The 11,735-nt window shown below is 44.9% G+C and overlaps 1 protein-coding gene across 2 annotated transcripts in view; it reads right to left on the bottom strand.

Annotated features, from left to right (window-relative positions):
• Nucleotides 1-5,101: 5,101 nt before the first annotated feature.
• The window catches only part of GGT7 (gamma-glutamyltransferase 7), a 56,282-nt gene continuing 49,648 nt past the window's right edge, over nt 5,102-11,735 (bottom strand). For both annotated transcript variants that reach the window (XM_034787448.1, XM_034787449.1), the window contains exon 15: nt 5,102-10,205. In XM_034787448.1, the coding sequence (XP_034643339.1) occupies nt 10,042-10,205 (164 nt within the window). In that variant the 3' untranslated portion in view covers nt 5,102-10,041. The remainder of the gene's footprint in view (nt 10,206-11,735) is intronic.

The raw sequence follows: 11,735 nt of genomic DNA, 5'->3' as shown, positions 1-11,735 counted from the left end.
CCCCCCCCCCCCCCCGCAGGACACAGTCTGACCACACCACTGAGAGAGACCCCGGACAGCCCCAGGGCACAGCCTGACCTTCCCCCCACCGAGAGAGACTGGGGCGGCACCCCCACAGGAAAGCATCACCCCACCCACCGCTGAAAGTAGAAGATACCTGTCCTTCTCCACCCTCCCACAGGCACCCTAGTGAAGAAACTCACCACCACCATCCCCCATTGAGAGAGACTGGGATGCCCCCTCCTCAGCATCAAAGACATCCCTTGAGTTGGGGACCTCCCCTCCAGCTACTTGGGAAGGCCCCTCAGTCCCACACAGTGGGTAGGAGCAGGAAGAAAGATCATTCCTTTTCTCCATGGAGATAGCACTACTCCACAGCCACCTCCAGTCACCCAAAACTCACCCCCCCCCCCCCATTCACCACCTTCACGCCCAAGGGAAGCACTTAGCCTGAAATTCTGAGAGATTCCCACCCCATCTCTGCTGAGAGGTCTGACCCCCACCACAAATCCCATCACCCTATGTGCCAGGCCTTGCAATGAAACCCACATTAAAAGCCCTTCCCCTACCAACGAGTGAGACTTGAGGAGAGTACCACTCCTGATAGGCACCCCTGATAACTACACACCACACCCTATAGCAGAATTGTATCATTAATTACAGTGTATCTACATGAGAGGAAAATCTCCCTCCCGCTCAGTGCAACAACAAAGGTTTTAAATACTGCCCTAAAATGTATCTCACTTGAGGAGCATCCCCCCCAACTCCAAACCACTGAGACTTGCCTCACACCTCATGACTTAGGATGCTGTTGGTTTTGTAACCAATTCTGCAAATAAACAAAAGGCATTTCCTGGACCAGGCTGTAAAGGAAAACGGAAACCTTTACAGAAAACTAGTAGGTTGTAATATTTAAATAACTATAATGCTTCCCTCTGAGGATCTCAAAGCACTTAATAAACATTATTAGATCATGCCATACAACATCTCTCAGGGTAGGTATTGTTAGCTCTGATTTACAGATGGGTAAACTGAGAAACTTAGGCCATGTCTACATTATCACTTTTGTCACTATAACCTATGTCGCTCAGGGGTGTGAAAAAAAACCCACCCCGAGTGACGTAAGTTACACTGACAGAAGCACCGGTGTGAACAGAGCTAAGTCAGCGGGAGAGTTTCTCCTGTGACATAGCTACCGCTGCTGCTGAAAGTGGTTTTATTATGTCAACGGGAGAGCTCTCTCCCGCCTGCATAGAGTGGCTACATGTGCGATCTTACAGTGGTGCAGCTGCATTGGTACAGCTGTGCCGCTGTAAGCTCGCTAGTATAGACATGGCCTTAGACTTGTCGAAGATCACACTGGGGATTTTTAAAATGTGTGTGTATGTAGCTAATTAGTATCTCCTCAGTACTGCAAGCTGTACCATATGGGCAGATCTCTGCACTTGTGTGGAGAGCCAGTGACTTCAGTGAGTCTTTGCAAAGGATAAAGGTCTATCCATGAAGAATAGCTTGAAAGATCAGCAGCTATAGGATTTTGTGCCTAATGCTACAAACCTGTATTCATACAAGTAGTGCTAAGGTAATACAGGACATCTGTGACATTGGGAACAGAAGTCAGATCTTCATGAACTCTCAGGCAATCAAGACTCAAATAGGGATTTAGGCCCAGACAGGGCTGCCCAAAGGATTCAGGGGGCCTGGGGCAAAGCAATCTTGGGGGCCCCTTCCATAAAAAAAAGTTCCAATACTATAGAATACTATATTCCTGTGGGGGCCCAGGGCCCGGGGCAAAGTGCCCCACTTGCGGCCCTGGGCCCAGATCCACAGAGGTATTTAGGCTCCTAACTTCCATTGAAATCATTGGCTACCATTGTGGATCTGGGCCTTACAGCTCCAGTCAACACCCTTTCTGGAGGTGTGTTCTTAGTGCTTTTCATTGGAGAACATTTGTGCAGCTAGTCCTTTGAGCCCTGATCGTTAAAGGAACTAGGCCTTTGGGAGTTAGGCACCTTTGAGGATCTGGGCTTTAGTACCTGTTTCTTTCCTCTGGGTCATACTGGGAGCCTTTGTCTGCCTACAGCCTGCTGAAGAATGAAGCTGTGAGGGGATTCCTTCTGACAGCTCAGCAGAAAAGAGGGAGGGAGCCTCATTCAGAATCTGACAAGAAGAGGAGCTTTAGGCACATTTGATTTTACACCACTGAGTTCCTGTTTGCCTGGAATATTGTTTATAAGAATAGCAGCTCCCTGTGCTCTGTTTTATTCAATTTCCTATCTGTTCAGGCAGTTTACACATCGAAAGTTTACAATCCTGAGAAACCAGCTATACTAAAGTTTAGACCGGACCTCTTTAGGGTCTGAAAATCATCCTTTTACCACTCCTGTCTTCATACCTTTGTCTGTGCTGCCCCCAATGTGGGAAGTCCCTCTTCATGTTCTAATCTCCACCAACCCCACAAAACCAGCCCACACTGAAAGAAATGAAGTGTTAGATTAGAATCTTTTTTTAAAACAAACAAACAAACAAAAAATCCCTACCTTCTTTAGGTTTCCTTCTGCACCCTTTATTCTCTTGTGTCTAGATTGCAAACTCCTTGAGGCAGAGACTGTTGTAATTTATGTGTCTAGGTTAGCAGCCAACACATTATCAATGCATAAATAGTAATAATTAGCCAGATGCATTATTTTTCAATTAAAGAGTTTAACTGCCAGTATGATACTATGTGTGATGATTTGTCATCACTCTACCCTTTGAGCTAATCATGTAAGTGCTCTGACTTCAGGATCTGGCCCTGGGAGGCTTGTATATGTAGAAAAGCTACTTCATGTCTAATGGCACGTAGAATCAGAGTCCAACTGTGAGGTTTTGAGTGCCATTAGCATCTTAAAGAATTGGGGCCTTGTAGAGAGTAGGGGATGACACTTTACAGTAAATTATTGTCTAATTTGGGCTCTGTAAAATACTTTTTCCTGTGGGCCGTATATCCCTGTAAAGAAGGCCAGAGCTGGCACAAACACTCAGGGCCGGCTCTGGCTTTTTTGCCGCCCCAGGCAAAAAAGCCTCCTGCCGCCCCCCGCCGCCCACGGCGGGGAGCGTGGCAGGGGAGGGCGCCGAGCCCGGCCGCGGCCCTGCTCTCCCCGGCCGGCCAGAGCGCCGGGGGAGGGCGGCCCCGCTTTCCCCGGCTGGCCGCAGCGCCGGGGGAGGGCGGCGAGCCTGGCCGCGGCTCCGCTCTCCCCGGTGGCCAGAGCACCGGGAGGAGGGCGGAGAGCCCGGCCGTGGTCCCGCTCTCACCGGCCGGTCAGAGCGCCGGGGGAGGGCGGCCCCGCTCTCCCCGGCTGGCCAGAGCGCCGGGGGAGGGCGGCGAGCCCAGCCGCGGTTCCGCTCTCCCCGACCGGCCGGAGCACCGGGAGGAAGGCGGCGAGCGCGACCGCGGCCCTGCTCTCCCCGGGTGAGTGCCGCCCCCCTCCAGGTGCCGCCCCAAGCACATGTTTGGAGGGCTGGTGCCTGGAGCTGGCCCTGCAAACACTATATGATTAAGATTAAGCAGCTTTTTTTGACAAAGAACCAGTTCTCCATCAAAGAATCCAGAGATCAGCTTCTCCATGCAGGTGAGGGGAAACATGTTCCTCAAGGCTGAAGGGGGGAGGAGGTGGCATCAGCGTGAAGGGGGTTAGTCTGAATGGGAGACCCCCAATGCAGGACTATGTTGAAAGCATCTGTAGCTGGCAGTCCAGCTGTGGGCTCTGGTTGACAGTCTGACTTTCACCTTAGTTTGTCAGACCAATATTTGCAGCCAGCAAATCAAATGTGATTCATCAACTGCAGACACATTGAGCGGGTGTCAGGGCCATTGCAGGAGGCTCAGGGTCAGAGGGATTTTAAGTGGGGGAATTATAAGGCGCGATCGGTGGCAGCAGTTCGGCAGCAGGTCCTTCACTCCTACAGGGAGCGAGGGACCTGCTGCCCCCGAATTGCCTGCTGCAGGTGCTGCCCCTCTCCCTTGGCCGCCCCAAGCACCTGCTTGTTAAGCTGGTGCCTGGAGCTGGCCCTGCTTGCGGGGGAGGGAGAAAGGAGACGTTCTGTCAGTGAAGTAAAGGAGGTTTACAGGCTGAGGCAGCTGTGAAAGGAGCAGTAATGGTTGTTTCACTCCTGACAGCATCTCTTTATGCTCAAGACAGGCCACTTCTTCAGTGATTTGTGCCTTGTGGGACAAATTCCCAGAATGCATTGCAACTGAACTGCTTTAGGAAAACACTAGTGTGTTTATGGGCTAGTGTGGACAAACAGAGTCATCTGTCCTTTAACCAGTTGTATGTGACCAGCTCAATTCTCTATTGTAGGTCTAGCCAATGGTGTCACTTCAGTGCCGCTGCCCTGCTTTCCCCCAGTAGCTGAATTTCACTCCTGAGGCTGTTCTAATTTGAGCCAAAGGGACCCAAAATATGAAGAGGTACAAAGGTGGCTGAAGGCTCCTCCCATCTGTTCCTGTGCTGAGCACTGCTTGAGCCTCTGGCTTTAGTAGGGTTACTCCTGATTTACCCAGGTGTGAGTGAGATCAGAAGCAGGCCCAGTGTTTTTAAGAAAGGCCACAGGGATGTGTAGCCTACGAGGGACATTTGAGAATAGTCCTAAGAGAGGATCTTTCTCACCTGTTTGTAAGAAAAGAATAAATATTTCTTTTTAAAAAATGTTAAGAGCAGTATCCCCTTTAACACATCCGACACACACCATTTGTTTTTATATTTGAAACAAATGTACCGCACCACTGGAAAGACATACGTGATATGAGAAATAGATGTGCACATACGGTATATTAACCTTTCAAACCAAATCTTACTTCGTTTAGTTGAAAAAGTAGAGCCACAAAATGTGGACCCAAATTGGGGATGTTTGGAGCTGGGGCTACTGTGCTGGCTCCTTCTATAAAATACACTGAGATCTACGTTCTTTGGGGCCGGGATTGTTTCTCAGTAGATGTACATAGAGTCCCTAGTGCAATTTTGGGCCTCTAGGCATTACAGTAATACAAATAATAATACAATGCAATCTATCAATAGAACACTATAAAGGATGAAACAAGTACATCGTGAGTGCATAATACAAAAAGAAAACTGCATTTATTTCAGCCTTTTTTCATTGTATGTGAAAAAATGCACAAATACATGTGATTTCAATACAATCAAACTCACGGCTATGATTACAATGCAATTTCATAGGTCAGTATTTTCAAATAAAAATGATCCTGTACAATAAATGTGGCATCGTTACACTTGTATTCATGACCATGTATGGATTTTCCAAAATGAAATACTATGTAACAATTCTGTTATAAGAACTTAATCGCTCCATGCCCACAGTGGAACTGCAAAAAGTGAGTCCTAGTCTAGAATCTGTACGTGGTCTCTTTAACAAATATGGGGAGAGGGAGTGGGGAGCAGACATGTTTTGATGAGATTTTAATTGCTTTCTTACCATTCTGCACATACTTCTGTCTAGGTAGGAAAAAGGAAGATGACATGTAGATACCAAAGTGACAGGCACAGTATAGTTTAGCTATACTAGAGGAACCAGCTCCCTGAAGTTTTCTTGCAGCTGGTGGTCTGAGACCCCCTTGTGGAAGATTTGCACTAAGATAAAGGACTGTCCTCAGTTAGATTAACTTCCTCCTTATCTTGAAGGGCTTCAGGCTGGAAGAAGTTACTGTCGCTGAGGGACTTTCTCCCTCCTAAGTATCCCTGTGGAAATCATTCCCTTCTGCACAAGGGCTGAACACTGGAGGGCTCTATGTTGGCAGATAGCCTTGTTATTGGAGGTTCCACCATTGAGCCTCCTCATCTGCCCTATCCACAGAGTTTTTTTTTTTTTTTTTTTTTTTTTTTTAAGGATCATGACAATCTGTTACTCCTTCTGAAAGCTGCCCTCCCAATGTGCTCCTTTCTCTGGCCTATAACAAGAAACCCTTTGCTGATGTATAGAACTTTCTCAAAACCATTGCAAAGTAAACATTCAGCCACTATAGCAGCACTTCCCCCTAAGTCAGACTTTTAATAGGTAAAAAAAAAACCACCTTATTTCTGATTTGTGCTATAATCTTGTCCTCTATGAAAAGGTTATGAGTTTTATCTAGTTATGCTTAAGAGGCCTGATTCATCTATCCTTCAGACTAATGTAAATCCAGAGTAAATCTACTGAAGTCCCTGGAGTTGCACTGGTGTGAAACTGATGTAAGTGAGGTGAAAATTGGGCCGAAAATCCTTCTTCAGTGGACCTTGGCTGTACTCAGTGCTTAAGTTGTGCCCAGGCTGAGCCCTGGCACCTCTAGGCTTGGCAGTTCATAGTCCCAGCACCTCTGGGCTTGCTGAACCTGTTATGAATGTAAAAAAATTACTTGAGCCCCGGCACCTTTCATTACAAATTAAACACTGGCTGTACTGGGAGAACAGATTCTCCAGAACAGAAGAGGGAATGTAGGGTAAAACAAAATAATTGTTACACATACACAAGTTGCTTGATGTCATTCTTACCCATTGTATATATCCTTACCTTTAGAGCTTTATACATAGCAGTCTGTGTTTGGCACAATTGGGAGAAGAAATGCACTACTGTATTAAAACCACTGAAATGTTGCTCTGAAGCTGCATTCATTAACTGCATTGAGCTTCTGTGGGAAATCATTAATTAATTGACTAGACACTCAAGGCCGGGTTCTGATCTCAGGTATTCCTGATGTACATTAGTGTATTACTCTGATTTTACAACATTGTAAATGGATGGTAAAGAGTTTGACCTGCATTGCTTTTTCAGTCACTTCCAAGATCACGATACAAACGGTAAAGGCATTTTTACTAAAATGTAATATCAATTGTCTTCGGGCCATGTCATACTATTGTTCTGTGTGTTCTCCCCAGTGATATCAAGGCTTAATTCTGCATAAAGACTAAGGGTCAAATTCTGCTCTCATGGTGTAGCAAATTGAAGTCCACTGAAGTCAATGGAATTACTGCATATTAACATATATGTCCCTAAAAGCAGAATTTGTTTTTTAAGGTTAGAATATGGCCCTTTAATTTCACAATATTTGTCTCATTTGTACATGAGGCAATACTATGTATTTTCTAGTAGAATTAAAATGAAATGAACTAAAATGAAATTCAATGGATCTTGCCATACGAAATTGACTACCAAGATTAGAGATGCTGGTCCTAGTAGAAATTTTCTGACCAAGCTTCAATGACAAGTGACTCTTTGTCAAATATATGCTATACTGACACCACTTTTTAACCAGAGTGAATAGGAAACTATTCATAAGGCCTTTGTTTCTGTTAGATGTGGCCTTTGGGTATAATACCATCTCCCTGTTTCTCTTAATTTTCTCACCTTCCCAGTATAGGCCCTGATCCAACAGTGCACTTAGGAAAATGCTTAACTTTACCACATTTGAATAATCCTACTGAAATTCCAGGTTTGGGGTCACTTAAGTGCTCTGATGGATCAGAACCAGAGTCTTTACTTGTAAATTGTCCTTCAGGGCTCAGTGTCAGAACTATACTGGTGAAAAGAAGAATTCGATTTGCAAATAGGACTTTTATCTTTCCAACTGAGCTGTAAAGTAATGTGCACTCTTTTGGATCACTATAAACAACAATTCCTGGAACACTTGTTTTACAATCATGTTCAGTAAACCTCCATATATGGGGGACAGATCATTGCTGTCATTGTCCTAGAAAAATCCCAGATTTCAACCCATGAGGATCAATGCACAAAAATGCCTCCCTCCCTTCCCTAGTAAGCCTTACAAAGTCTGCTCCAAACCATGCAGAGTGTTATGAATGCCGTATGCAGCTTTCACTACAGCAGTTCTCCTTTCTCCTGCAGTACTACTTGGCTGATAACTGACCCACACTGAGTCATCATGGAAATTAGACTAGATAAGGGGGTTAGACTAGATGACCCTTGCAGTCCCTTCTAACTCTATGATTCTATGATTTGTGATGCAAAATATTTTAGTTTATTCATGTCTGCTTAATAGCCACCTTGTCCTACCTTAGAGGTGTCTGCATTTCAGTAGTGCATGAAAGGGATCTCTCTGGTATGTCTTTCGTACCTCAACAGGGTGTGGTGTGACTTTATTAGTTAACGTTTGTAAAATGTTGAGATCCTCAGCTAACAGAAACTACATAAGTGCAAAGAATTATTAGTTTGATAATCTGTTAGTTCATTGATCCCCTTAAGAAGATACAGCATACTCCTCCCCATACTCCTCCCCATTAAACCGCACTTGAGCCATAAAAAGGTATAAGACAGGGATGGCCAAACTTACTGACCCTCTGAACCGCATATGACAATCTTCAGAAGTTTGAGAGTCGGGGCCCGCCTGCTGGGCCCCAGGGCTTCATCCCCATAAGATGCACCTGACAGGCCTCGGGGCTTCAGTCCTGCTCCTGCTGAAGCCCCGAGACCGGCAGGTGTGCTCTGCAGGACTGAAGCCCCCTCCCCACTGGGCAGAAACCCCTACCCCATCACCCCGCTACAGGGCAGAGGTCCCAAGCTCCCCTCCCCCAGTTTGGTAAGTGGAGAATGGGGGTGGGGCTCTGCAAGCCACACTATAACGGTCAAAGAGCCGCATGTGGCTCGCGAGTCACAGTGTGGCCACCCCTGGTATAATATGAACAAAACAGTATTCACAAGATTCTAGCCTATTGGTCTCTCCAGGGTGAGAAGATCTGGAATTCTTTTCATAAAAGCATCACATGAAATACCAAGACAACCATAAGCAGACATACATATACAATATGTACAGTGGCCATAGATATATTAACATCATGAAGGAAACCAGTACACGATAGGCTGTGAAAACAATGACAAAAATAATTTTAAAAAATCTTAAAGTGCTGGGTGACTGTCTATAATTTACTGGTGGAAAGAAAAGGAGGTGCTCCAAAGGTGACCAGAATCAATCTGTGCAATGATCATGATCATGCTTTTTATTTCCTCATTTTTATTGACAAGTCAAATGCTGAATGCTTCCTTCAACCTGTCTTGGATGTTGGGGACTCAAAAAAAAAAAATGATGTAAGTAGTGTTTGCTTTGTTTCCTGTCTTATCTCTATAACTTACGTTTTCTAACGCACCCACGACAACAGCATCTAAGCACTGGTTTGAAGTGGTGCTCATGAAAGCAAGGGATTCACCTTTTCAGAGCAGGGTTAGATGAGACAGTGTTAAAAAAGCCCTGACTCTACATGAACGCTTTCTACACTACAACTTGCACTGTGGCCACCCCCAGTGTTTCTCTTTTGGGGGCACCAGTGGTGAATTACGGGTGCTATTTTTGCCAGTGTAGATGTAGTCTGACTCCAAGTCCAGATCCCAATGAGTCTATGCAATAAATTAAGTCAAAACATTGAGGGTGAAGGAGACATAAGGGTACTAAAGATGTGTAGTGATGCATGAATGGGAATTGATATAGGAATATCCATGCTAGTAAAAATCAGCTGAGCCACGGGGAATATTAAAGAAATCCCTGAAGTTCCAGGTACGACTGCCTAGAGCCAGTACATCAATCTGTATTATATATTGACTTATATGAGACAAGGGTGTCAAGCCCGGGAAAGGAGGGAGTTGAAAATTACAGCAACAGCAGCAATTGTCTGTTTGGCACAAAATATTTTGTTCTTTTTGTCATCTCCTTTGCTAATGTTTCTGCTGGTTAAATTAAAATGTTTAAGGTTGGTATTTGAAATGACTGAAATCGCTAACGGGGCACTGTCAAAGTAAAAGTATATTCCTAGCATTCCTTTAATAACAACTGAGATTATTACAACTCAAATTATTTTTTACAAAATCAAAGGGCTGTATTGTGGCTTTCCAAGCCACTGTTGCATTGTTTGAGATGGGGAAATGCAGAAGGTCTATTCAGCAATGCAGAAACCCACAGCAAACACTGCTCGTTCCTCCCCGGGCCATTTCGGAACATGCACATAATTTTTGTTGCTGTTGTTTAAAGCCTTATCCAAAGAACGCACCATCTGGAGGTTGCTATAATATTGTTGCTCCTGCAGCATCCATGCTTCTTGGGTCTTTCACACCAATGATGAAGTTGTTGGTTCTCCTGGCTCCATGAACCAGGGAAAGCACGTCGACTTTATATACCTGATGACCCCTGGCTTCAAGGAATTCAATATCTTCTTCGGGAAATTCACCTGTCAAGATTTTAGATGTTGTTATTTTAATTGAAGCCATTATTGCATGAGTTCCAAGTTTTTACCTTAAGCTTCTAATCCAAGGGTAGGCAACCTATGGCATGCGTGCTAAAGGCGCACGCGAGTTGATTTTCAGTGGCACTCACACTGCCCGAGTCCTGGCCACTGGTCGGGGGGGGCTCTGCATTTTAATTTAATTTTAAATGAAGCTTCTTAAACATTTTAAAAACCTTATTTACTTTACATACAACAATAGTTTAGTTATATATTATAGACTTATAGAAAGAGACCTTCTAAAAACGTTAAAATGTATGACTGGCACGTGAAACCTTAAATTAGAGTGACTAAATGAAGACTCGGCACACCACTTCTGAAAGGTTGCCGACCCTTGTATCCATTGTGCCAATGAACATGCCCATCAGTGTCTACTCTTTGGGATCTGGGAGGCAGAGAGGCATCACAAGAGTACAAGTTCAATGGCCTAGTAAGAAGCAGTGTCTCAAGACAGAACACCCAGTTCTCAGCAGCAAAGACAGTATCTAATGGGGCAGTGTCAAGGTAGGCAGTCTTGAGTGAGGGTGTGGGTGGGAATGGGAGATATAGGAGGATCACTTAGGGATGTGAAGGATGCTCCTTCTCAACGAAAGGGGAAAATAAACTGCTGCCATTGCAAAAATTGATGATAGGATAAATGTGGGGCAAGAAAATGAAAATCCAGCAGACAGAACTTCACTGTAGGCTTCACTGTAGGCCTTTGGGATTAATTTGGGATAAAATATTAGGGCTATCAGAATTAAACAGGAGTATGGGGAAAGGTGTAGTCCACCTTAAAAGTAGGTTTAGAAGCAGCACCATTCAGATTCTTCACAAAACCGACAGAAACCAGCACCCCTTTTCCTAAGCACAAGAGGAGAAGAAGTCTTTCATGCCCCTTATAAACTGTGTGGCAAAAAGTATTAATGGATGAACTTCAGGGGGTTCAGAGATTTGGGTCAAAAGTTGAGATGCTCTCGAGCCTGTAAAGCCAAAGTGGAAATCTCTTTGCCTGGAACAAGAAAGTGCTCCCTACTTGGCGTGCTTCAGGTTTTGAGTGCTTCAGATAACTGGGGCCTGATTTTCCAAACAGCCACGTCCCTGCAATGGCAGTTGAAGGCAATTGGAGCTCCAGGTGCTCAGCACTTTCTGAAAATCAAGGCCCCGTTCAGGAGTCTCAAGTTGGGCCCCCAAAATCACTCGTTGTTTTTGATCATTTAAGATGTATTTTTGTGCACCAAGATTATTTAAAAGCTGAGACACAACCTGAATTTCCCCTATAATGTATTATTTGTATTCCAGTAGTGCTAAGGGCGCCAGCCAGAGTTGGAGGCCTCACTGTACACACCCAGAAGACAGTCCCTGCCCCAAGAACACACAGTTACAAAGGCAAGACAGACACACCACAAAAAATGCAAACTGCCAAGAAGTACAAGCCTTATAAACTACAGTGCAATTCCTTCCCTGGTTCCTTTCATAGAACCCTGACTTTCTCTA

This window comes from Trachemys scripta, chromosome 12 (assembly GCF_013100865.1).
Source record: "Trachemys scripta elegans isolate TJP31775 chromosome 12, CAS_Tse_1.0, whole genome shotgun sequence".
Classification (NCBI taxonomy): domain Eukaryota; kingdom Metazoa; phylum Chordata; order Testudines; family Emydidae; genus Trachemys; species Trachemys scripta.
The sequence above is the reverse complement of the archived record's forward strand: the minus strand, read 5'-3'. Positions and strand labels throughout refer to the sequence as shown.